Raw genomic sequence first — 27,127 nt, 5'->3', positions numbered from 1 at the left:
AATGGTAGAATTGGCTGTGATAATGCTGTGTCATAGATACGCACTCACTCTGCAGTTATGAAGATAAACACTGATCCACTGTTTTTCTTGTTGGGTAATGCTGCAGTCAGTCCTTGGTTGGTTTGCTCTGGGCCTCAATAGTTAAACCACACGCAGGCTCTTTCTGGGCTTGTAAAGCTGCTGATGGAAGCATGTCCTCTGCTTCACTGCACAGTGCTCAGGTTTCTGGAAGTGAATTATCTGCAAAATACTTTTTTCTCTTTCCCTGAGTTCTGGTTCAACTTCACACAAATGATTCCGTATTTGCTAAATTACTAAGAAAAGCAGATAAACATAACAGCTGATAGCAAGGTTAAAGGAAGAGCTGGACAGTTTTATTATTAAACCGTGAACACTTTAAACCATTTTTGATGTATGGGGCTAAAGAAAGTCCTTCCAATGATATCTGATTTCTTCTAATCTAGAATTCATCATCTTCAGCTAAAATACATTAAAAATCCAATTGCTACAACACCTGGATAGTAAAATACTTGTATAAATAATTATAAATAAATGCATTATAATAAAATAGTGAAGTACTTATAGTAATTGTTTGATCCTGGCATAATTGGTTTGGAGATGCTGAAATGCTTTCTAAATTGTCAAATCTTACTGTTCTCAGATGGAGTCATTTTATGTATAGTATTCAATTTGTTTTCAGCCTTTAAGAAAAGGAGTTGGATTTTGAAAATTATTTCTCAGTTCTTGTACATCCTTGGAAAGTGTCTAAATACAGTACACAAGGAGCATAAGGAAATAATGAATGATCCTTGGAAGGAAACTTTCTGAATATTTCATCCTCCCTGCTTTCTTCAGGAAGAAGCAATGATGGGAAACAGTTGCCATCTGTTCTGTGCATAGTTTTTAGCTAAACTGCTTGAAAAAAAAAAGATTAACTGAAATTCATAAGTGTGCTTTCTATGACTGTGTAAAGAAACTTGGATACAGTATCCTCCTGTATGTCAGTGGGCCAGTAAGAGTTTGCTGTCATTCTCCTGTGTTTTAAAAGATGCCCTTACAGTCTTGGAAGTATAAATAAGCAAATCGCAGACAGACTGTCAAGATGCTACAGTTTTAATGTGTTTTTCCAAAGCAGTTTTGTACAGTCAGCACTGAAAGCTCTCTGTTATGAAAATTAAACCTCTATGTAAAAGAACTATGTGTTAATTAGAATCTGTGTGTTCAAACAGGACCTACCCAGGAAACTTAGGCTGGTGAGAGTTTTTCAGAAATTGTTTGACTTGAAGAATTGTTTTTTACTTGAATCAAAAGAGTTGTCACCACTGGACTTAAATTGCTTTCATTAAAAATTCCATTTTATGTGTAGCCTTGCAAAGCTTTCAACATGTTAAATTTACTAAAATCAAACCTCTGAACTTCTGTATGTTGTGTACTAAAGACATAGAACTGCAAGAAAGTATTTCCCTAAAACTTTAGCAGCCCCTTTATGAAATAACTGATGTATTTTCAGTGAGTTTGCTGAGATTTCACTTAAAGAAACTAAATCTACTCTAAGGGGATTTTTTTTTTTGCTAGTAGTTTACTGCTCTTGATGATAATAGCCAGTGAGAACAATTTTCTTTGCTTTAGGAAGTATAAATAAAGTAGAATATAAATATCCCTAATTCGAGATTTTTCTCCTTGGAGGTTTAAACTAGTTTAACCCTGCAAAATCACTCTTACATCTTTAAAATCTGTATTTCAGCAGAACAGTGTTGGTAATAGTCTGTCCAGGAGTATTATGCTATGTAAATGACATACTTTATATTATTTAGGCTTTTTGTCTTTCTAGGTCAGTAGCTTTCTTTAATGTTTTTCCAGTTTATTTCATCTGAAATCGGACCCCTCATTATTCTTGGTGCTTTTCAAGTTAGCATGGATGTCAGCCAGGATGCCTGAATTTTACTGGACTCCTCCATGAGGAGAGGGGGCTGGAGAATATCCTTCTGTGGGTACATGGCATGAGTTTCTTTGCATCCTGGTACGGACAGGCTGCTTGAGCTGGAGACACTCTAATTTCATTATCTCACGCACATACTTCCCCTTATGTCAGATCAGGATGTAAAGTCCTTGCTGCCCCAGTTCCATAGGAATGTAGGCTGTAATCCTGTAAGTCTGCTAATGTAGGTGTGCTTGAAAAATAGAGAAGGACTGCAGCCTGTACTAAAAGTCAGGGGCAAAGGATGCTGTTGGAAAACAAGCTGCAGGGAGGTGGTACCTCTCTGCTTAGAAATCATGTTTTGTTGGGGGCAAGGGGGTGTGTGGGGTTCTGAGGGCAGGAAATCAAGGTCACAGCTGAAGCAACTCAAGAAGGATGATTCTCCCATCTCTTCTGAAATTTTGAGGAGATGCTGTGATACTTTTTAACTATGACCTGTAGGACTCCAGTTAGAAATTAAATGACAACTTCGTGATCATGTGTTGGGAAAAATGAAGAATTACAATGCTAATTTGCCCAATTGTGCAGATTCTTCCTGTCACATGCCTTCTAGCTGTAGATCATTATGCTTGATAATTATTAATGCAAGAGGTGTTCACGGTTGAGAGACATGAATGGAAAACTTCAGTATACATTGAAGGTGAGGAGTTGAATGTCAAAACCAGAAAATACTGTGTCACTGAGAGAGAATAGAGTTTATATTTATCACAGCTTGAGAAACCTTGACTTCCCATGGCCTCAGCTTATGGGAATATTATTTGGCCTGATTGTGTTTGTCCTGCATAAGTTGATGGGAAGCTTGTGCTCTAAACTGGTGTCCAGACCAGCTTTGTCTTGAGCTACAATCAACAATCGTGAAATAATACTTACGTGACAGAATGCAGTCTTCCCATTGGCCAGAGGAAAAAAACCAGTGTAATATATAAAAATAGTGGAATTTCTCTCACCATTGACTGTTTCATGTGATGATAGTTACCAACGATGTGGTTTTAAATGTTTATTTTGTTCAAGTGTTTCCTTTGGTCTTGGTTGTTTACAGCATTTAAAACCTCTATGGAGTCACCAAATAAAGTTAAACATCTATTTTTGCAGGTTGGATTTTTGTACAAAGAAAAAAAAACATTTTATTTCTCAAAGTTTAGAAACATTTTTTAGAATGCATTAAAAGGATTCACGTAATTTTGAAGGTAATTGCATAACCTTTGCTTGAGCATAGATACTAGTACATGGCAGGAAGGCATTACATCTTCAGCTAAGCCAGGTGTAAATTGGTTTTGGCTTTGAGCAGGTGACACTGACATTACAGCATTTAACACTTTCTAGAGCAGTGCTTGATGCTGCCAGCATTGCTGTATTGACTTGGAATGTGGAAAATACCATCACCCTACAAACAACTCCCTGCTACAAAACCTGGATGAGCACGTGAATGTGGCAAAGAACTTCCTTTGTCATCTTGCAAATCTTGCGTGAGGAAGGTACTGTAATAAGAGCATTCCTGCTGACAGGTTCTGAAGCTCCTATGGGGAATCTGCAAGACAATGTGTAGAAGCAGAGGTTATAGCAAGTGCATTGCAGTAAAAAAACCATCATTTTGATTTTGGAAAGACTTGCGAAAAAGCTGTGTATATGCTCAACATCAGATTTTAAAATTGCAAAATATATCAAAGTTCCCTTGAGATAATAAAGATGTGTGCTGGTAATTTTGACTGTAAATAATAAAAACAGAAGGATCATTTTAAGCTGCCTCTTCTTCTTTACCCTCTCAAGGAAATCTCAACTTGCCCATGAAGTTCTTTGAGATTTCACCTCCATTATTCAAGTCAGAGACTGTATGAACAACACAGTTGTATGTGCAAGAAGATGCAAAGTTAATATTACCTCTGCATCCTCTAGCAAATTCTGTAACTTAAACAAGTATTCTAGAAATGGAAAATTCTGCTTGATTTCTGTGTTTGTTTACTGAGTACTTTTGCTAAAATTATTTACTTTCTCTTCTTCTTTTTAACAGCTTGGTCGGTCTGGGGTTTTTTAGAAAGAATTGTAATACAGATTTTCTCAATTTATAAGCAATGAGCAATCCTTAGTTGAGAGCTAACTTAATTGGGAGTTATGTTGTCCTTATCTGATATTTGACTATGTCAAATCTCTCAAAGCATTTATCTGACTTTTTTAAAAGTAGATTATATCTGCTATATATATTTAGATCTCTAAAACACGTCAGAAATTTTGTGGAATACTCAGGGTTGATTGAAACAGATTGTTTGAAATATGAGTGTCATAACTGAATATCCATATTGTAAAGTGCCAGCACTGCAAGGGAGGCATAATACTCATCTACTGCACAATGTTTCCTCCCGTGGGTGGAATGTTGAGGGGAGCTATTTCAGGTGGACTACAGTCCACTTACCTGGGAAGAGTAACTTGTAAAACCACAGCATTGTGGGAATGTATCAAAAGAAGCTTCAGCTTAGTCTTGCTCTTACTGCATCATGCTTTTCTTTTTTTTTTGCCATTGTCAGAGCAATTTGTTAATTATAATGGAGTTTTAGCACTATAGGTATTGAATTTTTTTAAGCAACCAATCTTTGAATAGATACATGTTTGAAGGCATCTCTCTTTGAAGTACTGTATTGTTTTTTGTAGTTACTGTGGAATCAAATGTGATCGCTTTTGTTGTGTAATTGTCTGTGCAAGTTCATACAAAGGGTTCCTGCTTTCTGCTGTTGTTTTCAGGTGGCATTGATTCTTCACAGCCCGTGCACTCTGTGAGCCAGAATGTTCCATTTACCAAGCCTGGAGTTGGAACATCTGCTTCCTCTGCTGTGATGTCATCAGTAAGGTCACCTGCTCCAAACCTGTCTTCAAAGCCACCATCTTCACCATCTGTTACACAGTCACCAGAGCTGGCCCTTCAGGAAGGTACTAAAAGGGAATGGGAAGTCACACTACCGACTTTTGTTCTATTCCACATACACACATGAATGCTGGAAGTTTTATTGCTGCTCTTCTGTGTTTGACTGGAGCACATCCCTGGCATCTCATCAGACTCCCTTAGTGGTGGTGTTTTATGTCACCTTGGTTGTTGCTTTTCTTTGTGCTTGTGTTTGGTTTCCTTTGTCCACGTGTTGCTTTTGGCTTGTTTGTCTTGTTGGCAGTCTTACATGTCTCTTCCTCAAAAAAACTTTCTTTTAGTTCCCTTGTTCTAAAAAGCTGCTCACTACTTTAATTTCTTAGATGAAGGTCTTAAAATTAGCTTGTAATTAATCTGTATTGAAAAATGAAGTGTAAACTAGAAATCTGCTAGTTTGTTTGTGGAAACTGAGTTTGAGGATTAAGTTCAGATGGGTAGAATTGTTTTCTTGCTGCCTAGCTGTAAGTCCCCATGGAAAGCTGCTGCAAGAATTCGTGTGGAAAAACAAGACTGTCTGTATAAGCTCCTTCCTGTTCTGATGTTGGCAGCATCTTGACAAAGAATCAATTGGCTCTTGAGCCTTTTTCAGTTAAACTTTACACTGATGTTTTAACTTCCTCTTGATTATTACATTTCTGTATCTAGTATTTCATATCTAATTGACTGCATGATTATTTTCTTTTGGCCCTATTTTGTCTTGTCAATTTCAGAATTTGAAATTCTTATGGATAAAGAACTCTGCTTGAGGGGTGGAAGTAGGCATTGATTTTGTCCAGAACAATGTGGTATCTCTAGTGTTCAAAATAATTTGCAGCCGCATGGTGTGTGATTGTGACAGCATTTTTTTTATTCTTAAATTACAGAATCCTCTGACCTAAATAACTGAATTACCCTTTTTCCTCCACTTCTTCGGTTTTCTGGTAGAATGCAGATTACAGGTTGTTTGTCAGTCATTTTTTTATATATTAGAAAAAAAGTTGCTCATTGCTATAAAGTCCCATATACAGTGTATCATTTTAAGGAAAATATATCAATTTTTCTGGCTCCTGCACAGCTTTATACTTGATTTTGGTGCTAGATAGACCAATAGATAGATAATCCAGTCCTATTGCAGGTGTGCTTGCTAGAAAAAAAAGTGTTGCTTCTTTTTTCAAAGTACTGCAAACCAAGTTTTTAATCAGAAAAAGGATTTTAGCTGTTTGACTGTGATTCACTTGATGTGCAATGTGTGTGTTCTGGAAGTGATTACTGTGCAATGTGTGAACAGTGGGTACAGCAGTTACAGATCAGTGCAGTGGCTGCTGAACTTCCTTCCCTACATTCAAATGCTTCCACTAAGTGAAGGTGAATGCAGTAAGTAGCTGAATGAGTTATTTGGAAAATAACATGTTGGCAGTATAAACATAAGTTTTCAGGAGTTTCTGTTGATCTAATTTTGTCTATTTACATGTCATCACACATAAGTTTCTGTGTTTAGATCATGGTTTTATGAGCATTGGAAGACTTCAAACTCTTTGTTAGTTTCGTTTGAGGAGTCTGAAATAAGTGATGTACTCTTGCTTTTTTTATCAATAGCTTTTTATCAAAAATTAAATGTGGTAATTATTTGTGGAAGTGAACATACTGAAAAACAGAACACATGTACTGAACGTTTGTCTGGCTTAGGATTCCAAGTATGTTTCTCCTACAGAGATCAGATAAACTTGATTTTTTTAAAATATTTTTCTAAATTATAGAATACCATTGTCTACATGAAAGCATCCTGAAAAACATTTGAATTAATTTTTAAAGAGGATTTAATTGTTTTAGGCACCTCTTGGGCTATTCTTATAAAAATTAAGAAATTCCAATTGTTTACTTGTATATCTTCTAACAGGACAAAACCCTTAATAATATATTGAAGCCTATTTAATCTAACAACTATTTGTACAAATTTAATGTGCACTTTATACTTGAAAGGCTTTTATGGTGTGAATGATTGAATTTAAAATACCTAAATAGTTGGTTTATTTTACAGGCAAATGTGTTGTTGTTCCAATTTATCTTCCGTGTCCTGCCACCTACATTTCTAGGTGTCTGTAAATTATAGTAGGACACAGCCTTAGAATGCTATTATTACATCATGAGTACACTGCTTGCTGGGTTTAGAAATTTCCAGTCCAAAACATTTGTGATGATTTAAATTATGTGGTTGAATTTTAGGCCAGATTTATGGAGTAGCCTGACTCAAAATAAATAATGATTTCAAAATCGGCTTTTGCAGTCTTAAAAGTGGGAGATTTTAACACTGTTATCAAATCTTTAAAAGATACTAAGCAGAACTGAGTTGTCACAACAGGAAACGAGATTAGGCACATGGTGGCACTTGGAAGTGCTGTCTGCAGCCACCCATTTCTGCCCTGAATTGCTTTCTCCCATGTGTTGCCCTACTATTGGCATTGCTGGGCAGTGTACTAGAATGGGAGACTTTCCCACCTGATAATGACTTCTTAAACTATGTTATTTTTTAGACAGATCTGTTCTCAGGTTTTTTTCTTTGGCTGGACAATTGTACTAGCACAGCACAGTCTTAAAGGCAGGAACCTGTAGTACTGTTGGCAATGAAAACAAATCTGTGCAAACTCGTAAGGCTGGTAAGAATCAAACCAGCCTGGTCTTCACAGCATTTGTAGTGACATAATTCATGATTCCTAAACTTCTGTGTTGCTAGCACATTGTTTTAATCTCTTTTCTTCCATATTTTTTCTGAACACCTGCATCCTTAATGCATGTGACCAGTAATGAGTGATCCAGTCCTTTTCTCTCATCTGCACATGCTTGGAATTTTTGCATTGGCATGTACTTTCCAGGTGGCCATCCTTCCTTTCTTCTTTTTATCCATGTACGTGATGTCTTTACACTCTCCCATCCGTTTTCACTTTGGTTCTTGCTGTTACAGTGCAGCCCTTCCTGTCATCCTGACTTTTTTCCCTTTTACTTGCATGTTAATTATTTTAAGATAGTTTTTTTTCTTTCTCTTTCACAATAATGCAGCTGTTCTGTTTTATTCCTCAGTAGTTCTCCCAGGCCTGAGAAAAGACATAGTCTGTTGGTCTGTTTGCTCTAGTCTGTTCTTGCACAATAATGATTTTCTTTTATTCTCCTTCCCAAGTGCATCCAGTAAATTTATAAAAGATGGGACTAGAGATTACTTCAATTAGCCCTGTGTTTTAGCAATGTGGAAAAACTGAAGCACAGAATCTACTTAGTGGCGCTTGGGATGATTTTTTCATTCATTGTTGTCACTACTTGAATTATGGAGGAATTTGATCGGAATTGTACGAGTATTAATGCACTAGATAAAGGAATATAATTGCCCATCTTTACTTGCAGCAGTCTCTATGAAAGTTCACCGTCTCAAGAATGTTGTTTTGCTTTGTTTTCTTTTTCCTTCCAGTATTTGAGTACATACTCTTCACCTTAATTCTGTTGAGGTTTTTAAAATGAAATTAAAGTGTTCCTCTTGGGTTCATTTGCTAACCCTTTTTGAAAAAGCCATGAAACTAACAGTATTTATAGACCATGTTTTAAATAAGATAAAAGTTGATATGGTTGATTTAAGTCACAGATGAGCATATTATTAGTTACCATGATGGTTTCAGATTATACGTAACATAATGCTTCCGTAACGCTTTATAGTATTAAAATAAAGAATGCTACTCCTTGGTGCCACAGTATTTCTGCAGAGGGAAGGAACTCCAAATTCCCAAATATTTGAAGAATTTTGAATACTTGCCATACCAATCCATTAGATTGATAAGAGAGAAGCAGTGATCACTTGCATTTATTTAGGATGTCACTGCCTGACTAAAAGCATATTTAAAACCGTTGCTAACCCTGCCTTTTCAGAAGAGAAATGTAAGATTTCTTGAAGATGCTGAAAATGCATTAAAAACAAGTAATGTAGGAAATTAACTATAAGCCATTGCTGCATGCTCTACTTTGTTTTGAAATGGTATGTTTGTGTTGCTTTTGTGTATTGCTCACTTAGGTTTAGAGTAAATACTGTAAAAGCAAACAAATAAAATCCTAAAAAAGCCCTAATAGGTTGTGCTGTGGAGGTGACAGCAGTAACAGTTGGTGCATTGTCACCAGATACTAGAAATGCATGGTATAATCACGTGCTTATGAGCCTGAATTTAGGCACTCATGTAAACATAACCCAAATTTTCATGATTACCCTGCTTTAATTTCACTGATTGTGTTATGCTCTCTGTATGTGTGTTTGTACTCTCACATGTGGCAACAGCAGTACATTTCATTCATTTCTGACAGAATTCCAAAATTAATTATTCATGTCTTAAAAGGGGCAGGTATGCCAAGCAAAAGTTAATACTACACATTTTCATAACATAATTTGAATCTAAGTGGAAATAACCCCTTTATTTCTGTGTATTAATTTATAAAGTACTCCACTGGACAAACTGGCATTAAAAAGATATGTAGGAAGTCTGTGTGTTTAATTTCGTGATACGCATGCACATACACACATATAAAATTATCTGCTAACTTCCGTGTGCTATGAATACTTTGCTGAACTAGCCCACTAAAAACTGCTTCTAGGGTAGTAGATTTAACTTGTTGCATGCTGGGATTTTCTCTGGAACAGCTGATTTCTCTCACTTTTAATGCAATGATTTGTGACTTTCGTTTCTCGTCTTTCCTGTCTGTCTGACTCTGATGTTTGTGCTTTCCACTTCACAGGCATGCAGTATGGTGGATATGTTAATAATCAAGCTAGCTCTGCACCAGCTCCCTTGTCATCAAGTTCAGATGATGAGGAAGAGGATGAGGAGGATGAGGAAGCAGGTTGGCTTTAGCTTTACACCAGTATCTTGTTCTCTTCCTATTCAAGGTTTTCTCCAGATTTCCATCCCCTGAAACTTTTTCTTCCTTTAAGACAAAGCATCATTCTGACTCTTCAGCTTGAAATTTCCTAGCTGTTACTAGTGTAGTAAACAAAAAGGACTTCAGTAGTGACCAACAAATAGGTCCTTTTTTTTGCCATGTTAATATCAGATGTTTTATGAATCTAACAAAGTAATACTCACAACTTGGAAGACTCCCATATTTTTAATATTTTGGTCTGCAGTGAGTTTTAACTGAAGATAACTAGCAGTACAACTTCGACTGATAATTGTTCAGGTTATGCAACCAGATGCCATTTGTATCATTACATTAAACCATGTTTACCGTGTTTTCTCATTTTATGCATAAGAAACTCATATAATTAAGGCAGTAAACATTGAGAGGTTGTAAGTATGCTTTTTAGGAGAACAAATTAATCTGTGCTGGTTTTTTTTCTTCTTCTAAAGGTGTATGTCTCAATGGTCAGGCACATAGGTTCAGTTTTTATCTGCTTGCTTAGTAGAAAACTTGAAAATTTGTTGATTTTTTTTTTAAAGAAGTGATTTGTCCTGATTGATCGAAGTATTATGTTCTTGGTTGCAAGGATTCTGCCTGTGTTTTGTCAGAATAACCTGCTTTTGTGAGTTTAATGTTTCTCACCAGTTTAGTTTCTTCAGTTTTGGTAACCTTTTCCTTTGGAACTTAAAGAAGTCTTTACTGGCTGCATGAGTGGTAACAGTATAAAAAGCTTTTTCAGGTAGACATCAGACTACTACCCTTGTTGATAGATGGAAGTAACAACACATACCTTGTACTGCTGGCTTTTAGTATTGATTGGGAATAGGAAACCATTGTAGCTTTTTCTTTAATTTCATAATTCGTGTTGTCAGAACAAAAAAACAGTGCCAGTTGTATTAAAATAATTAAACTATTACCTAGAATACTGTGAAAATAGTGTAGTGTACTGATAATAATTCTGTGAAGAATAGAACAAGCCAGTGTGGACATCCAGGTCATAATTAAGAACAATGTGTTGGATTTGCATACCAGGGTTTCTGTCCAGTGATGTTGATTGGGCTTTTTATCAATTGTAACCTCTTTCTCCTTACTTTGTTTCCTAAACAAAGGTACTCCCTACCATCATTCTCTCTCAAGTTCTGTGCTTCACTAAAACCTGTAGCCTCGGAGGTATCATTGCATTTAAATTCATCTTACGGAAAAGAATGAAAGGGCACCCGGGTTCAATACAGAGGCAGTCTGATTAATAAGCTGCATCCTGTGTAACGCTCTGTCACCAGGAGCTAATGCAAATCCTAAACAGATTTCGGTAGACAAATTTCTGCCTCAGACTGTCACAGTGGTTTTATGAAGAATGGGTGTTGGAAACCTGGTTGCTTCTCTTTGTGTAACTTCTCAGTTGTTCTGTTGACCTAACAAAGAATATTTTGACTTTTCTGTAGCAAGACTTAGCAAAGCTTTAAAAGCCCTAATCCTGGTCAGGGTAAAAAAAGTCATGAATCTTGTTTCCTTCAGCTTCTAGAATAGAAAATAAAATCTCGCAATTATGTTCTTTTGTAACCTCTAGGATTGAAAAAAAAAATTTACACTGAAAAATCTAAAAACCAAGATTGTATGAATGTCACAGAATTAAATTTTCCTTTAAATAGTATCTTATCATTAGTCTTAGGATTTGTTAAATAGCTTTTCTATTTGTTAGTTGAATGCTTTAAAGGCAAAATGCAGAAGAATTACCTATACTCTCGGGATGGTGCGGATGGTATTTCTGTGTCCCAAATGTCAGTGATGTTATGTTTTCATATGCGGGAGTCTCTTTACTTGGAAGTCTCAAATGTTCCACTATTGATGTTCTCCCTTGAAATACTTTCAGCTTTACAGTAGGATGTGTGGTCATGATTGGTCCTTTTAAGTAGGACAGTATCAGTGAATTTTTTCAGTGTTTTCTGCCACAAATATTATATATGCAGTTTTCATTTTTTTCTCAACTCTTAAACAGATACTTTGTTTGCTGTCGCACTTCATGGCTTGGTGTGTTCTAAAGAGAAGATACCTTTAATCTTCTTGGCCCTTCATTTTTTGGAAATAAATACGTGAAATCGCAGTGGAAGAAATGTTTTAAAATAATTCTTTGTTTGCCAGATGTTTTACAATAAGATATTCAAGATCTGTGCATAGGTTGAACTAAATTAAGCAATTGAGTTTCTTCAGTCCTAACAACTATGTATGTGCTCATTTTGCTCATTTATATCTGCATAGTTAATTTTAATACTTATTTTTACAGAGTTACTTTTTACTTATCTACTTCAGGCTGCACCAAGAGTAATTGAAGAGTAACTGAACTACCAATTGCAGTTCAGCCCTCTTGCCAATGATAATGGAAGATAGAATCTTTAGACTGAAAGGAAAGCTAGTGGTGAATTAGAATGGTACAGAAAGGAGGGAAGAATTAAATACTTGTCAGTTTGGCTTGAAGGTGGGATGGTGGATAACCACACTGAAGATGATGGCAATCTTCTGTTGTCTGCAGTTGTGAAGAAAGTCATGAATGGACTGTTTTTAAAATGTGCATGGCCTCAGTTGATATAGTTGAGAAAGAACTTTTGGTTTAATAGAAAAATATTTTTTATTTCAAGAAACAATGGTTTGGGGGTTTTTGTCTTTTTCCCATTGATCTCTCTTGCTGTTTGTTGAGCATGTGCTTGTTTGTTTTTAGTATCGTGCTGATTATACTTGCTCCCTCTCCTCTTTACAGTGGTAGTAGTTTTCAAGTCTTAGGGCTGAAGAGGTGTTCTTTTTTTTTTTTTTTTCCCCAGGATCTTTCTTGACAATTTCTTATCAAAGGTTTTAGAAAAAAAAAATCTCAGTCTCTTGTTTATCAAAAGCTTACTATTTCTGAAGTCCCTAAAGTTAAATTATTTTCCTCCCCCAGCACTTGATAGTTCCTCTACTACAAGCAGTGCCTCTCCTGTTCTGAACAATTATGATGCCTTGGAAGGAGGTGGCTATCCAGGTAATCAGTTTGTTTTGAATTGTTTATTTAGGTAATAAATTTATTTATTTATTAGGTACTTTAAATGTTTCTGGTGTTGCTTATTGTTAGTTAACAAGTAGATGAAATGCCTATGAAAAGCCTATGGAAGGAACAGGGGAAATCATCAGACGAAACATACATACCTTTTAAAATAATTTCTCACACTTTTAACAATGAAGTTTATATAACCATTTAATAAAACTTCCGGAATCATAAGTCATACTTTCCATTGTAGTATTGAGAGTACTGCTGAAAATAAGCTAAGTGTGAAAGCAGCATCTTTTTTCTAGATTATACTGTATGCCTGATTGTGTTGTTGATGTTAGGAGCTAATAATAGTTGCTGACACATCACAGAAGTTTTGGGAGACCAGCACTATCAGCTTGCAGAGATGCTTAGATCAGGTTATTTTCTTCTGTTTTTCTTCATTTAAAGAAAATTGCTGCTGTTTTGCTTACTTTTAGCTCTAAAAATACCAGGATTGTCAGGTTGGTTCTAAAGGAAACTACTGGCCAACTAGCTTGGTCTTGAAATCTGTACAGCTTGAAATCTGTACAGCTGCCATAGAGAGAGCAGGTGGAAAAGATGCTATTCAAAGTATTTTAGCCAGTATCTTAATAATTGGATTCATTTAGAGGGCCTACCTCTCCTGCCTTGTTTGCCTTGTTCTGGCCCCTTGGAGTGTCACAGTAGTTTCCCATAGTTTGATGTGTTCCTGATTGAAGTAAAATCTCTCTCAGTTAGAAAGCTGGTATTGTTATCCACATAGAGGCTAGCAGGACTACAAATTCTAACCTCTGGCCTGATAACTAACCATTTTGGTTCTGCTGAAGGCATATTCTAAAAATAACTTGTTCCTTTTTTTTTTTTAATAAGATAAACAGAGTCAATATTAGGTTTCTTAAATCTGTTGTGGCTTTTTATTGTTTTACTGGAGTTTTTTTCCCTCATGGAGTGTTCATGCCAAACATAGTTTCTTGGCAGTTGGTTTCTTAAGTGCTTTTTTCCTTTGCTTGCACTTTTCCCAGTTGACTTCACGAAGCTTAATTTCTTCTGAAACATAGCTCTCAATTGTAGACATTTCCAAAGAGTAGTCTTATCTCTTTACAGCTGTCGAGTTCACTGTGGAATTAGGTCTATGTCTTACTTTCAGTTTGACCTTTAAAAATAGCAGAGCTAAACTGTGCTGCAGGCATGTATAGGAGAAACTTTGCATCAGGTTGAAATTTCAAGAGACCATGCCTAGTTTTTCCTCGACCAATTATGAATACTGTCAAAACATGCCAATGGGACTATTCTCTAGCTCTAGGCATGGCTTTTCATGAAGTAATATCAGAATCACAGAATGATTCTAGACATATTATTACAGTTTTCAGAAGTGGTAGAGAGGAGACTAAGCATGAATAGTCTCATTTATGGTTTATATCAAATGTATATATTGGAATAAAATGTGGTTCTCTTTTTATTAAATTCAATTTTTTTTTCAAGTTGTCTCTTTTTGTAAAGTAAGATTTTACTTAAAGTTTGTAGTAACACAAGTCATCTTTCCATACACGCTTTGTCATTATTCTTGAAGTAATCTTCCTTTATAATTTCTTTTTTCAGTGCAGAAAAATAACTTGATTGATAATGAAAAAAAAAATCATAAATAGCAATGTTGTTTTGATGCATTTAAGAGTTTACATTTAAATTACAAAAGAAGTAATAAGTATATTCAATACCTGTGGCGTTTGTTTTGTCTTTCCAGAGACACGTTCTGTGACCAACAGCCCAGTTCCCTCTCCATCAGTCCTCCAAACATCAAAAGCTTCTAAGCCCTTTGGTTACGGATATCCAGCACTGCAGCCAGGCTACCAAAATGCAACACCACCTACTCCTGTGCAGCCCAGTAATCCGGGACACCATCCTAGTTTTCAGCACTATCCACAGGCTTGTATTTTTGATTTAAAAGTTACTTCATGAAGAAATTCTTGGAAAGCCCATTTCTGTGTGATATATTTCCCCTTTATTTTCATATTTCATATATTTATAATTTCTGAGACAGTAGATGTTAGGTATAATATTGATGTCGTAGGTCTGGTTGTAAACTTATTGGAAGGCTTTTGAATGAAAGTTTTAAGTGTGCCTCTATGTAGTTAGGCCTAGCAAGTTTGTTTTACCTGTTATTAGCAACCTCCACAGTGTTAAGGTTTGATGTTTGAAGGAGCTGAACTTTATTGATAGGAAACCATGAAGAAGCATAAGGAAGTACTTGATCAGCATGTATCAGAGTACTGCTACAGGCTGTGATCTCAAGGATTAAATAACCTTATGAGCAAGGCATGGCATAGGATCCAGATAAAAGAGCTCTGCAGAGCTTGTGCTCGCTGTGTGTAGTGGAGGAGGCTGCCTACATCTGCTCTGTTTTCCTCACAAAGATAGCTCCAAACACCCAAGAAATTGTGTACAATCACCTGATTCCTGTTGTACACGTGAATCCCCCAAGAACAATGACAGAAGAAGAGTCAGATACTGAGGCAAGACACAAATGCTGAAGAAGTGCAGGGAAATATGTGGAGGGGGATCTAGAAAAAACATCCTGATACACAAATCCTGCTCTCTGAAGTAGGGGCCAACTGGCAAAGATAGTGAAACTGCTGTGGTAGGTGATCAAAATTGCTTGCTTCATGTAACATCCAGTAAGGCTTTCACTGTCACAGGCATAATGTAAAATGTGACTTGGAAGAACTGTTTCATTTAATTTTATTTTTTTTAATTGAAACAGTTTGCTTCATCTTTACTATAATGTGAGATGAAGTTAGGCTCTTTTCAGGAGCACACAGTAAAAGAAGAGCAGTTTCTTCAAGTGAAGTCTGGTTGGACATATGAAGAGAAAATTCTTCAGGATGGGAATGGGAAAGTACTAGAACAGATGGTGCTGTGAAATTGTCAATCCTTGGATAATTTCAAAACTTAGCTGGATAAATCTATATGAGCAACCTGAACTAACTTTTAAGTTAGCCTTGCTTGAGCAAGGGGTTAGACTACCAGAACTCAAAGGTGCCTTCCAACCTGACCTTTTCTCCTCTTCTATGGTGTTTTGTTTTAATTTAAAATAAATATTTAAAGGTAGTGTCTGTAACTTGGAAGAGTTGATTGTAACAAAAGTTGAATTGCAGAAGAGAGCGGGAAAGAAATTGTGTCAGCCTTTTTAATAACTTGTTTTCTTATGCCTGGAGAGATTGAAGGATTATGTGTGACTTCAGTGTTGATTTGTGTACTGAATTAGAATTTTGTCCTATGATAGACATTTGGAAGGTGTGTCACCTTTGTTGTCGCATTTTTAAATTTCTACAGTACAGCACTCTTTGGTTTGTTTGGGTTTGTTACTAATTGCTGCTGTATCTTTTTTTTAGTATGTGTCTGGGAGGGAGGGCACTACAAGAAGATCGAAGGTTGTTATTTAAACATCATTGTGTGTTTACCTGTTTATCATGTGTTTTCCTTTTTCAGCAATATCCAGGTGTGAACCAGCTGTCCTCTTCCATAGGAGGATTAAGTCTACAGCATTCTCAGCAGCCAGAAAGCTTGAGACCAGTAAACCTTACACATGATAGAAATATTTTACCGGTGTCTTCAGTTCCAGCACCTGTGCCTAACTTGAATTCTGATCTTAGGAAATTAAACTGCAGTCCAGAGTAAGTTTACTGAGTCTGGGACAGTGTCTTGTATTTTTTAGTGGGCAATAATTATTTAAAATATCAAAAAGTGTCTAAACTTATTCCTAACTTTAAATCTTAATGATGAGCTCATAAAACTCCTTTTAACTGAAAATAAGTTTATCCTCTGAATCATTACACAAATATTGTGACTGTCCTGTCATCATAATACATTATATGCAGTGATTGTAGCTGGTTTCTTAGTATTTTACTAATTGTTCTATATCTTCACCTTGTTTTATCCATTTAAAAAAAAACCCCAGGTATTTTAATAAACACCTTAATGTTTATGTTTTGTAGAATATTTTGTAATATTGCATAGGATTTTTTCCACAAGAGTATTATGATTATGCCTGAATACACTTAACCATTTATAAGTATATTTTACCATGATAATTCTGCTATCACACACCCTTTTACCTCTAATAATATTAAGCAGTATTATCAACCATCCCAAGTCAGATGTAGCTAAGTACAATGGAGAGTGCTATTCCTCAAAGATTTTATTTGTAATTCCAAAATAAATATTCTTCATTGCCCCAAAGGGACTCAGCATCCTTATTGCTGTAGTGACAGTGTGTGATCCCACCAAAGAAGAGAAGTCAGAAGACTGAAGGCCTGGAAATCCTTCTTACATGTGGAACACTTTGGACAGTTATTACTTGTGCAGTGGGCCTTTTTAATGTCCCTTCAGGTTACACAAAACAAAAAGATTTTGACTCTCTCAGTATCTGGGATCTTTTTCTACTGTTTTCTTGCATAAATAGTACATTCTGAGAACTAGTTAAATGCTATATTGGTTCATTGGAAGAATCTTTATCATGAAATGAAAAATACATAGTTTTCATTGAATGTTGTATCTAAAGCAGTTCTGTCTCTTAATTGCAAGGTAGTTTTGGTATACTTGCATTGCTGAACTACTTAACTGTGGAGTAGGTTCTTTAAAATCAGGTGTTAACACAATGTTTTCAACATCTTTTAAAATTCCATTTTTAACATAGTGTTTCTATTTCCTTTGAGCTCGTTTCGATGTACATTGACAAATATTCCACAGACACAGGCTTTGTTAAACAAAGCTAAGCTTCCTTTGGGTTTGTTGCTGCATCCCTTCAGGGACCTAACGGTAAAGTACCTTACTTTTTTGTATGTGTGTTTGTTTTATATATGCATTTGCTCTATTTTCATTCAAACAACAAAATACAATGAACTCTAAGTCCTAAGTTTAACAGAAATATCAAAAAATTGTCTGTGACTTAGAGAGAAGGAGAGCAAAAAAGCCTTGAAATTGCTACTTAATTGAAACGCATAAAGGAGAAGCCCTTCAAGTTACTTTTTTGTTGTTGGAAATCTTTTCTTGCCTATGGTTCTCTGAAGAATTGCCAGTCTGTCATGTAGGACTCACAAGTGTCAGATACATCTTGTAAAGGTGTTTATGGAGCCCCCCTGCAGAGGTGCTCAGTTTCTATGTGCGACTGGCGTGATACTTGCTGTCAATAGAGCATAAACACAATATAAGATCAAAGCTATATTCATAATTGTTAAGTAACTCCTCTGAATCCGATTTATTAGCATTTATGTAAAAATGTGAATTACTGTCTAGTATAACTTCTTTTTATTAAACGTGTGTTCTTTGTGTAAGGTTTGCTGTCCATCATATTTCATATTTTCACTCAAAGTTGTCCTTTCATAATTCCTTTTGCTGTAGTAGCTGTAATTTAAAGTAACTTCATTGAAGATCTTACTACATCTTTGATTTTGAGATTATATTAAGACAATAATAAAATGGGTTTTTTTTGTTTGCAGGGGGAGATTGTTTTTAATAGACATCATAATTACGCTACGAAATTGAACTAAACAGCTAAAGGGGAAGATGATAGAAAATGTAGTCTCAGGAAGCTTTTTATGAACTGTACTGCACAGAGATGTTTTCCATAAAGTGTGTTATGTTCTTTTGTGACTGTTTTTCATTGTTTTCTTTTTAGCAATTACCAGTAATAACATCAAGCACAATAGTGAGATGCAGATCCTGCAGGACTTACATCAACCCTTTTGTTTCTTTCATTGATCAAAGGCGGTGGAAATGCAACCTGTGCTATAGAGTTAATGATGGTGAGTGACGGTAGCAGGACATGCTTGCATTTATAGAATCTCTTGCAAATATTTGCATCGTATCAGTCCATGGGATATTTTAGATTAAATCATAGACTAGAGTGACAATGTCCTAATGATCTAGAGATTTTGAAAAACATCTTACGTCAGATGTGTTGTGCTTTTTTTTTTTAAGCAAAATACTGTTTTGCAATCTTTAGGGAGAGGAAGAAAACGTATTCATAATATGCTGATCACTTGTCTAATGTAATCAGCTAATCCCACTGACTGCTGTTGCAATATGCAAATGGAAACATGATGACAGCTACAATCCAAACGAGAGGTTATGAGAAACAGTACAGATTGCTACTTGTCATGAAATGCTCTACTTGAATTGCTCTTTTATAGCTGGGGATCTGTTGTTTAAAATAAACCTTTCCAATTACTGAACCATTGATGCTAAAGATATGCTTGAGATATTTTAAATGTTCCTCTTATGTATCCTTAATGTGAATTTTTCACTGTTGCAATTATTGAAGTATGCCCACATTACTTTGCATTTAGTTGTAATAATGGTTTTTATTTTCTGACAAAAAAATATAATCTGTGTTTGGGGGGGATTTTTTTTATTAGTTCCTGAAGAATTTATGTATAATCCTCTGACACGGTCTTATGGAGAGCCTCACAAACGGCCAGAGGTGCAAAATTCTACAGTGGAATTCATTGCTTCTTCAGACTATATGGTAAAAAAATGTTTTCATAGTAACTTCTATAGCAATTGCATATTAATATAATAGTGCTTGAAATTAATGTTGCATATTGATCCAGTGGTGTGTATTAATTTTTCTGTGAAGCTCCTCTTAACACCAAAGAATAGTTAAATTCCTATTTTGAGTTTTGGCTGATGTAAACAGTCAGAAGCTTTTGAGTTAAAAGTAATTCAGTGTGTGTTGTCATCCAGTGTAGTTTAATGTGGCACAATCAGATTTGAATCTGATGCAATGTGATTTCTGCCTTTCTCCCTCATTTTGAGGAGGTTTTGAAACACTGGAAATAGAATAATGAGCAAATTAATTCAGCTTCAAATTTCTAGTTAGTAACTGTGAAGAAGTGGTTCTTTTTAGGAGTCAGCTTACAATTGCTGGGGTGGTGGTCTTGTCTGCCTGGGATAAGGCCTTGTTCATAATGACATTATTAGCAGCAGCAAAAATGAATGTTTCTCTTATCTTTGAATTGAAACATTGTGGCAGACATTTAACAGAGAATAAACAGAGCTTGTTACATAGCTGGAGAAAGGGTGTAGTTGTAGAAAGGCTGTTTCATGGATCACATTGTCCATGTGCTGAAAGAACAATGGCATTTAAAAGACGAAAGTCTGTGTCTTTAATCATGTTTGAATTGACTGTTGGAAGTACAAAATTTTATGTTTATTACAAATGACAGTTATTAACCACTGGGATGGTGGTTAAGTCTATCTGCATACTGCTTAGTAAATTACCTTTATTGCATAATGTATACCTTGCATTTTTCTAAGTATTCCCTGTTCCTACTTCCCTTTCTAATGACTAATCATTTTTAACATTTCTTTGAATATGATTTTTGAGTGGTTTTATTTTATTTTTTTTTACTTTGTAGCTTCGTCCTCCTCAGCCTGCGGTGTATTTATTTGTTTTAGATGTTTCTCATAATGCAGTGGAGGCTGGATATTTGACAATACTCTGCCAGTCATTGCTGGAAAACCTAGACAAGTAAGAGTATAAATAACCTTTTCAAATCAGCTAGCATGTTGTTCTGAAATAATTGTAACTGAAAAATTTGAAGGAAATTTCGAAGTGTCTAAACATTTTGTCCCTGAAGGGCAGACGTTCCATTGCCTGGAATTTCTTCCCTGCCTATGTATCTGTGTATCATTTAATTTCTTATGTGCAGGGAATATTTAGCTGTGGCTTCTAACGACATGATGATTATACAAAGATTTTTAAGTTACATTCTTCTCTCCTGCCAACACTGACAAAAATAGTAAATTACAGAGGTTGTATTATCTGGTTCTTGTGCTGAAAGATCTGAGGTGCTGCAAACTGGAACACTGTAAGCATGAGACTAAGACTGCCTGTCTGAATTGTGTTGTCAGTTTGGGTTTTTTTAGGTCACAGTTACCCTGTGCCAATTTCTGTGGTTTTATTTTTGCACTGGGACAGTATGTGTGGGATTGTTCCTGGTACATTTTGACTGAAAGTTAATGACCTTCACTGTTTTTGTGCCTTTTGACAACTAATCGTGTGGAGCCCTTTCCTTGAAAATTCCTTTCTACAAATTTTTCTTGGCAAACTTGGTTTTCTTGTGAAGAAGCCAACATATACATTAAAAAAAAATTTGCTTCCATTTTTTAGTTCTGTCTTTCTTTGTTCAGTTTTTTCACAGCTATTTTGTCAACAGAATCTCAGAAACGTGCTTAATTATTTTAGGAAAATTCATAAAATCCCATACAAAGTTCACAGGAAAATCAGTGCATCCACCTCATTTATATACCTAGATGGTAACAACAGTATTTGCCTCTATGGCTCTTGGTCACTGTTACGGTTTCCAGCACTTCATGATGTTTTTTTATATTTTACTTGAGGAATCCCATGTAGTGTTTAATTTTGTATTGTGCTATCCAGTGAAATATGGTCCACATGAGAAATAAATATATTGCATTGTAGAGACATTGGATTTTGGTTTAAAGCTGTAAGTACTCTTAACTACATTAGTAAATGGGGGTTCTGAATTAGAACAGAGCAGAGCGCAGTTTTCTGTTAAAGAACTGAGAAGGCTGCCTTCTTTCATGTGTCAGTGTAATGTTTAAATTAACTTAGTAACTTCTCTTGTGGAACAAAGTATCAATATATTAGTGAGTGCTTATTTGCAACACTTGGTCTTATAAACTGTATCATTGCCCCAGCTTTTCAGAAAATGTTGAGGAAATATTGACTGTATTCATGTTTCACATCTCCCTTCTTATGTTCTCCCTTCACTTCTTTGCACATGAACTGAGTTTCTGCTAACATCAGCAGGAGCCCTAAGTATCTATATGTATTGAGAGAGAGATTTAGGGCTTAATAGTTTATTTTTAATGCTTCAGGCTGCCTGGAGATTCAAGAACAAGAATAGGGTTCATAACGTTTGACAGCACTGTTCAGTTTTACAACTTGCAAGAAGGTTTATCACAGCCTCAGATGCTGATTGTCTCAGATATTGATGGTAAGTAAAATGAAAATGGAAGCTGAATTTTTGAGAACCTATTTTTTTTCTCAGAACAAAGGTTAGAATCTCTCAACTATTTAGTAATAGGTCAGTGTTATTGAATTGAGAATACTTTTTGTTTTTTGAAAAATAGTCTTGGACTAAATACAGAGTAGGTGATGTTTAAAGTGTGAAATTCAGTAGTTAATTTTGCTTTGAATTAGACAAGCTTTGTATAGACTGTATTACTGTCTCTAACACATGTATCTGCATATAATTTACTTACTTATCTGCAAGGAATATTTAGCTGTAACACACATATTAGAAAAGTAGACTCTTTCATGGTGTTTTTAGCAGTGGGCTAAAATGTAATGAAATGAAATGTTTTGTTCTATTTTAGTTTTATTTTCTCTTCAATAATTTTTGGCTTTTCCATACTCTCCACAGATATTTTCCTGCCTACACCAGATAGTTTACTTGTAAATCTCCATGAAAGCAAAGAGGTATGGTTGCTCAAAATGCATAATTAAATGTAAGGTGTTAAATATTCAAAACAGATAGTCCTGTTTAACTTTGAATTCAAACTTAATGATACATAGTTTCCATGCTAATTTTTCATTGTGGAAGTATTACATGTTATTTTGTTGGTACATCATAGCTTTTTAAATTGCAACTTTGTTTCCCTTAGTGTGTTAAAACTGAACTGAAATATTTGATACCCATTCTGCCACTTCAGTCATGTCAGTACAGCCTTTTAGAAACAGCAGAAAATCTCAAGCTTGCCGAATCTCATCAAACACCTTTCAATCTGTTCTGCAGCTGATAAAAGATCTATTGAATGCATTACCAAATATGTTCACCAATACAAGAGAAACACACAGTGCGTTGGGCCCTGCTCTTCAGGCTGCATTTAAACTGATGTCTCCAACGGGTGGTCGGATCTCTGTGTTTCAAACTCAGTTACCGTCTTTGGGAGCGGGGCTTTTGCATTCCAGAGAGGATCCCAATCAAAGGTCAAGCACAAAGGTAAAAAACTTTCCTTACTACTGATTTCAAAAGACTTAAGGACTGGCTATGTCTTTCTGATTTGCATAGTTCTGCAGATCAATTTCTTGGTCTTCATTTATAGCAGTGAACTAAATTTTAATTATGTCTATGTTTATGCATTTAAGAGCACTACTTTATACATGTTTGTGTAGTATTACTTGTTTTGAAGTGCATGAGCTGTCTTTGGCCTTTGGTCCATAATTCAGTTACTCAGATGCTAAATATGTCTTTTGTTCCACAAAGTCTAAAAAGGATGATTGTTGACATAACTCCTCCCTGTATGACTTACTTACTAAAGGTCGTCCAGCATCTTGGTCCAGCAACAGACTTTTACAAGAAGTTGGCACTGGACTGCTCCGGCCAGCAGACTGCTGTGGATTTATTTCTCTTAAGTTCACAATATTCTGATCTAGCTTCTCTTGGTAAGGAGTACCTGGTTCCCTCTTTCTGCACTGTTGTCTCTCTTCAGAAGAACACGTTACCTCAGGAATTCTTAAGTCATGTAAATATTTTAGCACTAATGTAATTGCAGCTCATGTTGCAAAGGAATTGACCTTGAAGTTGATGGAAGTAAAGCACAGAAGTATTACAGTGGTGATATTAGACAATTCATTCTCGGATTTCAAAGTTTTTAATGAGAAATATTCTCAAGAACGGGAAACAGAAACATGGCAAGGAATAAATGAAGTTTAATTATAGGGGTAGAACAGAGTTTTCATCTTTTGATAATTATCCAAGATTTGTCTCTGTACATACACTTAATTTTGCCTCTACACCATTAGATATTTCTGCAAGTACTTCAATCTTAGCTGCCAAATGTACGATGCTTATTGAGCTTGGTATATAATTAGGTCATTATGTGTTGAGGTCATTCATTTCTATCTTCACTGGCCTGGGTCTGGGACAGTTCTCATTGTCTTACTGATGTAGTGATATTGAAAAGATGAACATAGATGTGACTTGTGGAAGTCTGGACACAGTTTTTATGTCCTGATTTCATGTAACAGTTTTACTTCTTGACTGCATCTTTCCTTCCTTCACAGCTTGCATGTCCAAGTATTCTGCTGGATGCATCTATTACTATCCATCTTTCCATCGTAGCCATAATCCTGCTCAGGCTGAAAAGTTGCAAAAAGACCTGAAAAGATACCTTACAAGAAAGATTGGATTTGAAGCAGTTATGCGCATAAGATGTACAAAAGGTGATTCTTAAACACTGATACAAATTAAATGATTGGTGTAAATGTGTTAGCAATCATTTTGAATGTGCTTAGTCTTTAGCAACATTAAATTGAATGTTGCTCTTCTTTCTTTGAAAAGTAAAAAAGTAACCTTTATGTTAAGTTAGCTTTTAGTGTTTGATTTTTTGTTCTGTTTTTTAGTTGATGGTGCCTACACACTGTAAGTTGACTTGTGTATTGTAAGGGCATCATTCACTTTGGAGTGTTCAGAATGGACCATGAACTCTACAGGATCATGCTGAAATGTCATGTAATTGGTTCTACATAATAGAATTTTTACTGTTTCCTTCAGCCTTAGCTTGAGGGCTGAGGTTTTAATTATTGGTGAGAGTTTTCCATGCTGTTTTAACCTTACTCCTAATTACTTTATCTGCTTCTAGGTCTTTCAATACACACTTTCCATGGGAATTTTTTTGTACGATCTACTGATTTACTGTCCCTTGCCAATGTCAATCCTGATGCTGGATTTGCAGTACAAATGTCCATAGAGGAAAGTCTGACTGACACATCTTTGGTTTGTTTTCAAACAGCTCTTTTGTATACTTCCAGTAAAGGTAAATGAATTCAAATTAATTCATCAGCTTTTTGTTTCTTTTTATGATGTAATGTTTGTAAAGTTAGTTCTGTAGCCTTTTGTTGTGCTCTATACCCTAAAAGAATCTTGTCAGAGCTAGTAAGCTAGTAAGCCTACTTTGAAGTTAATCACATAATGGCATTCCTTATAAACACTGTTTTAATGTGAAAATTTTATCTGCATCTGACATAGTGCTGATTGAGCAAGACTCTTACTTAAAAGTCTGGCCATTGTTACAAGCAGTAACATGTTTGGCAGGCACTTTGTCCAAATACACAGAACTGTGATGGATTGAAACAAGCTGCAATTACTGCACTGGGTGAGCATAAAGAATAGCAGCTAATTTCTAATGGTAAAAGATGCCACAAAGTTTTGGGATGGATATCATTGTACTTCATTTATAGGATCAAAAACATATTGTGGGTCTTGCTAGTTTGTGTTACCAATTTGTGCTGCTTTGGAATATAATTTGAACAGGTTGAGACAGGAATGGGAGACAGTGTTGCAGCAATTTCTTGACTGGTATGTTTTCTAGAATGGGTGCATCTCAGATGGGAGGAGATGCTGTAGTGACTGAATTTGTTTACTTCCACGAGGAGAGAATGCATAGTGATTTCCACTAATTTCTCTTAGGTGAGCGTCGAATTCGAGTGCACACACTTTGCTTGCCTGTAGTGAGTTCCCTGTCTGATGTGTATGCAGGAGCAGATGTACAAGCAGTTGTGTGCCTCTTAGCAAACATGGGTGAGTACAGACCAGAAAGATGTACGTGGTTTTCGCATGTTCTTAATTTTGTCAGCCATTTCAATGAAGTAGTGAACATAGCCTAGATATTATTAAAAAAGGTTGGAGTGTGGCAAAATGAAGCCTGCGAGTGCAAAACATGACAAACCCAAATTTATAGTGAAACTGTGAACTGAAATACTCCTTGTTCTGAATACTTTGTTGACTTGAGTCTTTTAAAAGGAGCCTTCTTTGTTCTCTGGTGGTTAGTAAAGGACAAAGAACCATAACACACGTAGATCAAAACCCTCATTTTTGTATCATCATTATCACTGTTGTTTGCTCAAACTTCAGCATTCTAGGGTTACTTAAGAAACAGTGATTCAGTTTAGTGAGTTGCTGGAGATTAATAGGGAATTTCTGACAACAGTGTATCTGAGATACTGATTTTCTGTCCTGTTGTTGCAGGGTTAAGGATTTTTACTTACCCCTTAATTGTGGGTCTGAGTAGCTGTTTCATTGACTGATCTGTCCTTTTAAATGTTTGCTTTCTCTCTCTGCAGCATGTGCTATATTGTATACTAATATGAAATCAGGTAGAAGTAAATTGTAATTCTGTGTCTTTTGGGGTTGCAACTAGATGTTCTTTAAGGTCCCAAACCATTCTGTGATCTACTCTTAAATGCACATTCAGTCCAGCAGGTGGCTTCCTCCAACCAAAGGATTTGCAGCCCTTGCTCAGCAGAGAAAGATGAAGCTGCATTTACACTAATCACAATTATGCTACTGAAGTAAGGGAAGAAATTTCTTATGTGAGAGGAAAAAAAAGTCAAAATTACTTGCTCCAAATCTTATCTTGGAAGTTGGGCAACAGCATTTCAACAATAGCTAAGTTGTTTGTATAAGGTTTAAATTAATATTTAGACTTCACTATGTATATTGCTTTAAAAATTTATTTTAATTCTGCAAGAGTACAAGCCAGGGAGCCAAAATTAGCTACACTGTATTTTTAAGCATTGTAAAAGTGAGTTTCTGTGGATAGTCATCTAATTTACTCCTAAAAAAATGTAGGACCACAGATGTGATTTGGGGGATTTTTTTAGTCTTAAAACATAACCTGCAAGTGTAACTAAAATTTTCACAATTCAAATTCATTCAAGGGAATGAGTGAGGCCATGTCTAGTAACTTCTTCCCTGCTTCTTACCCCCCAGCTGTGGATCGCTCAGTTTCATCCAGCCTTGCAGATGCAAGAGATGCCTTAGTCAATGCTGTGGTGGACTCCTTGGCAGCATACATGTCAACTGCCTCAAATCTGCAGCAGTCCATGCTGATAGCACCAAATTCCCTCAAGCTCTTCCCACTCTATATTTTGGCTCTTCTCAAACAGGTATGTATGATCTAGTAGATGACTGTTTGATGTTTAGCTCATTGTTCCATTTGAGGAATTATTCAGTTCTATGTCAAGCAGTTCTCTAAAATTATGGAAATTGGATTACCGTTCTTGTGCTGACTGGACTTCTTTGTAGAAGATGACTATAGCTGCTTATTTTAAATTGTTAATGTCTGAACCATTTATTAGTTTACTTGATTTTGAATTTATGTTTTGTCTTATACTGCTTTACAATGAAAATAAATATATAATTTACAATTAACATTTCTCAGATTTTGGTAGCTCATTAGTGTAGCCCATAAAGGTTGTTTGAAATTA

The 27,127-nt window shown here is 35.7% G+C and overlaps 1 protein-coding gene across 4 annotated transcripts in view; it reads left to right on the top strand.

Annotated features, from left to right (window-relative positions):
- SEC24B (SEC24 homolog B, COPII coat complex component) overlaps window positions 1–27,127 on the top strand; it is a 46,179-nt gene that overhangs the window by 9,637 nt on the left and 9,415 nt on the right. For 3 of the 4 annotated variants that reach the window (XM_066317816.1, XM_066317811.1, XM_066317813.1), the window contains 17 exons: window positions 4,712–4,897; window positions 9,633–9,737; window positions 12,724–12,804; window positions 14,573–14,754; window positions 16,318–16,502; window positions 17,544–17,646; window positions 18,506–18,632; window positions 19,245–19,354; window positions 20,247–20,359; window positions 21,733–21,851; window positions 22,281–22,336; window positions 22,653–22,859; window positions 23,179–23,302; window positions 23,924–24,082; window positions 24,502–24,675; window positions 25,329–25,439; window positions 26,631–26,806. In XM_066317816.1, coding sequence (XP_066173913.1) covers window positions 4,712–4,897; window positions 9,633–9,737; window positions 12,724–12,804; window positions 14,573–14,754; window positions 16,318–16,502; window positions 17,544–17,646; window positions 18,506–18,632; window positions 19,245–19,354; window positions 20,247–20,359; window positions 21,733–21,851; window positions 22,281–22,336; window positions 22,653–22,859; window positions 23,179–23,302; window positions 23,924–24,082; window positions 24,502–24,675; window positions 25,329–25,439; window positions 26,631–26,806 — 2,318 coding nt within the window. The remainder of the gene's footprint in view (window positions 1–4,711; window positions 4,898–9,632; window positions 9,738–12,723; window positions 12,805–14,572; window positions 14,755–16,317; window positions 16,503–17,543; window positions 17,647–18,505; window positions 18,633–19,244; window positions 19,355–20,246; window positions 20,360–21,732; window positions 21,852–22,280; window positions 22,337–22,652; window positions 22,860–23,178; window positions 23,303–23,923; window positions 24,083–24,501; window positions 24,676–25,328; window positions 25,440–26,630; window positions 26,807–27,127) is intronic. The other variant, XM_066317812.1, reaches the window with a different exon arrangement.

This window comes from Sylvia atricapilla, chromosome 4, assembly GCF_009819655.1.
Source record: "Sylvia atricapilla isolate bSylAtr1 chromosome 4, bSylAtr1.pri, whole genome shotgun sequence".
NCBI classification, from domain to species: Eukaryota; Metazoa; Chordata; class Aves; order Passeriformes; family Sylviidae; genus Sylvia; species Sylvia atricapilla.
The sequence above is the reverse complement of the archived record's forward strand: the minus strand, read 5'-3'. Positions and strand labels throughout refer to the sequence as shown.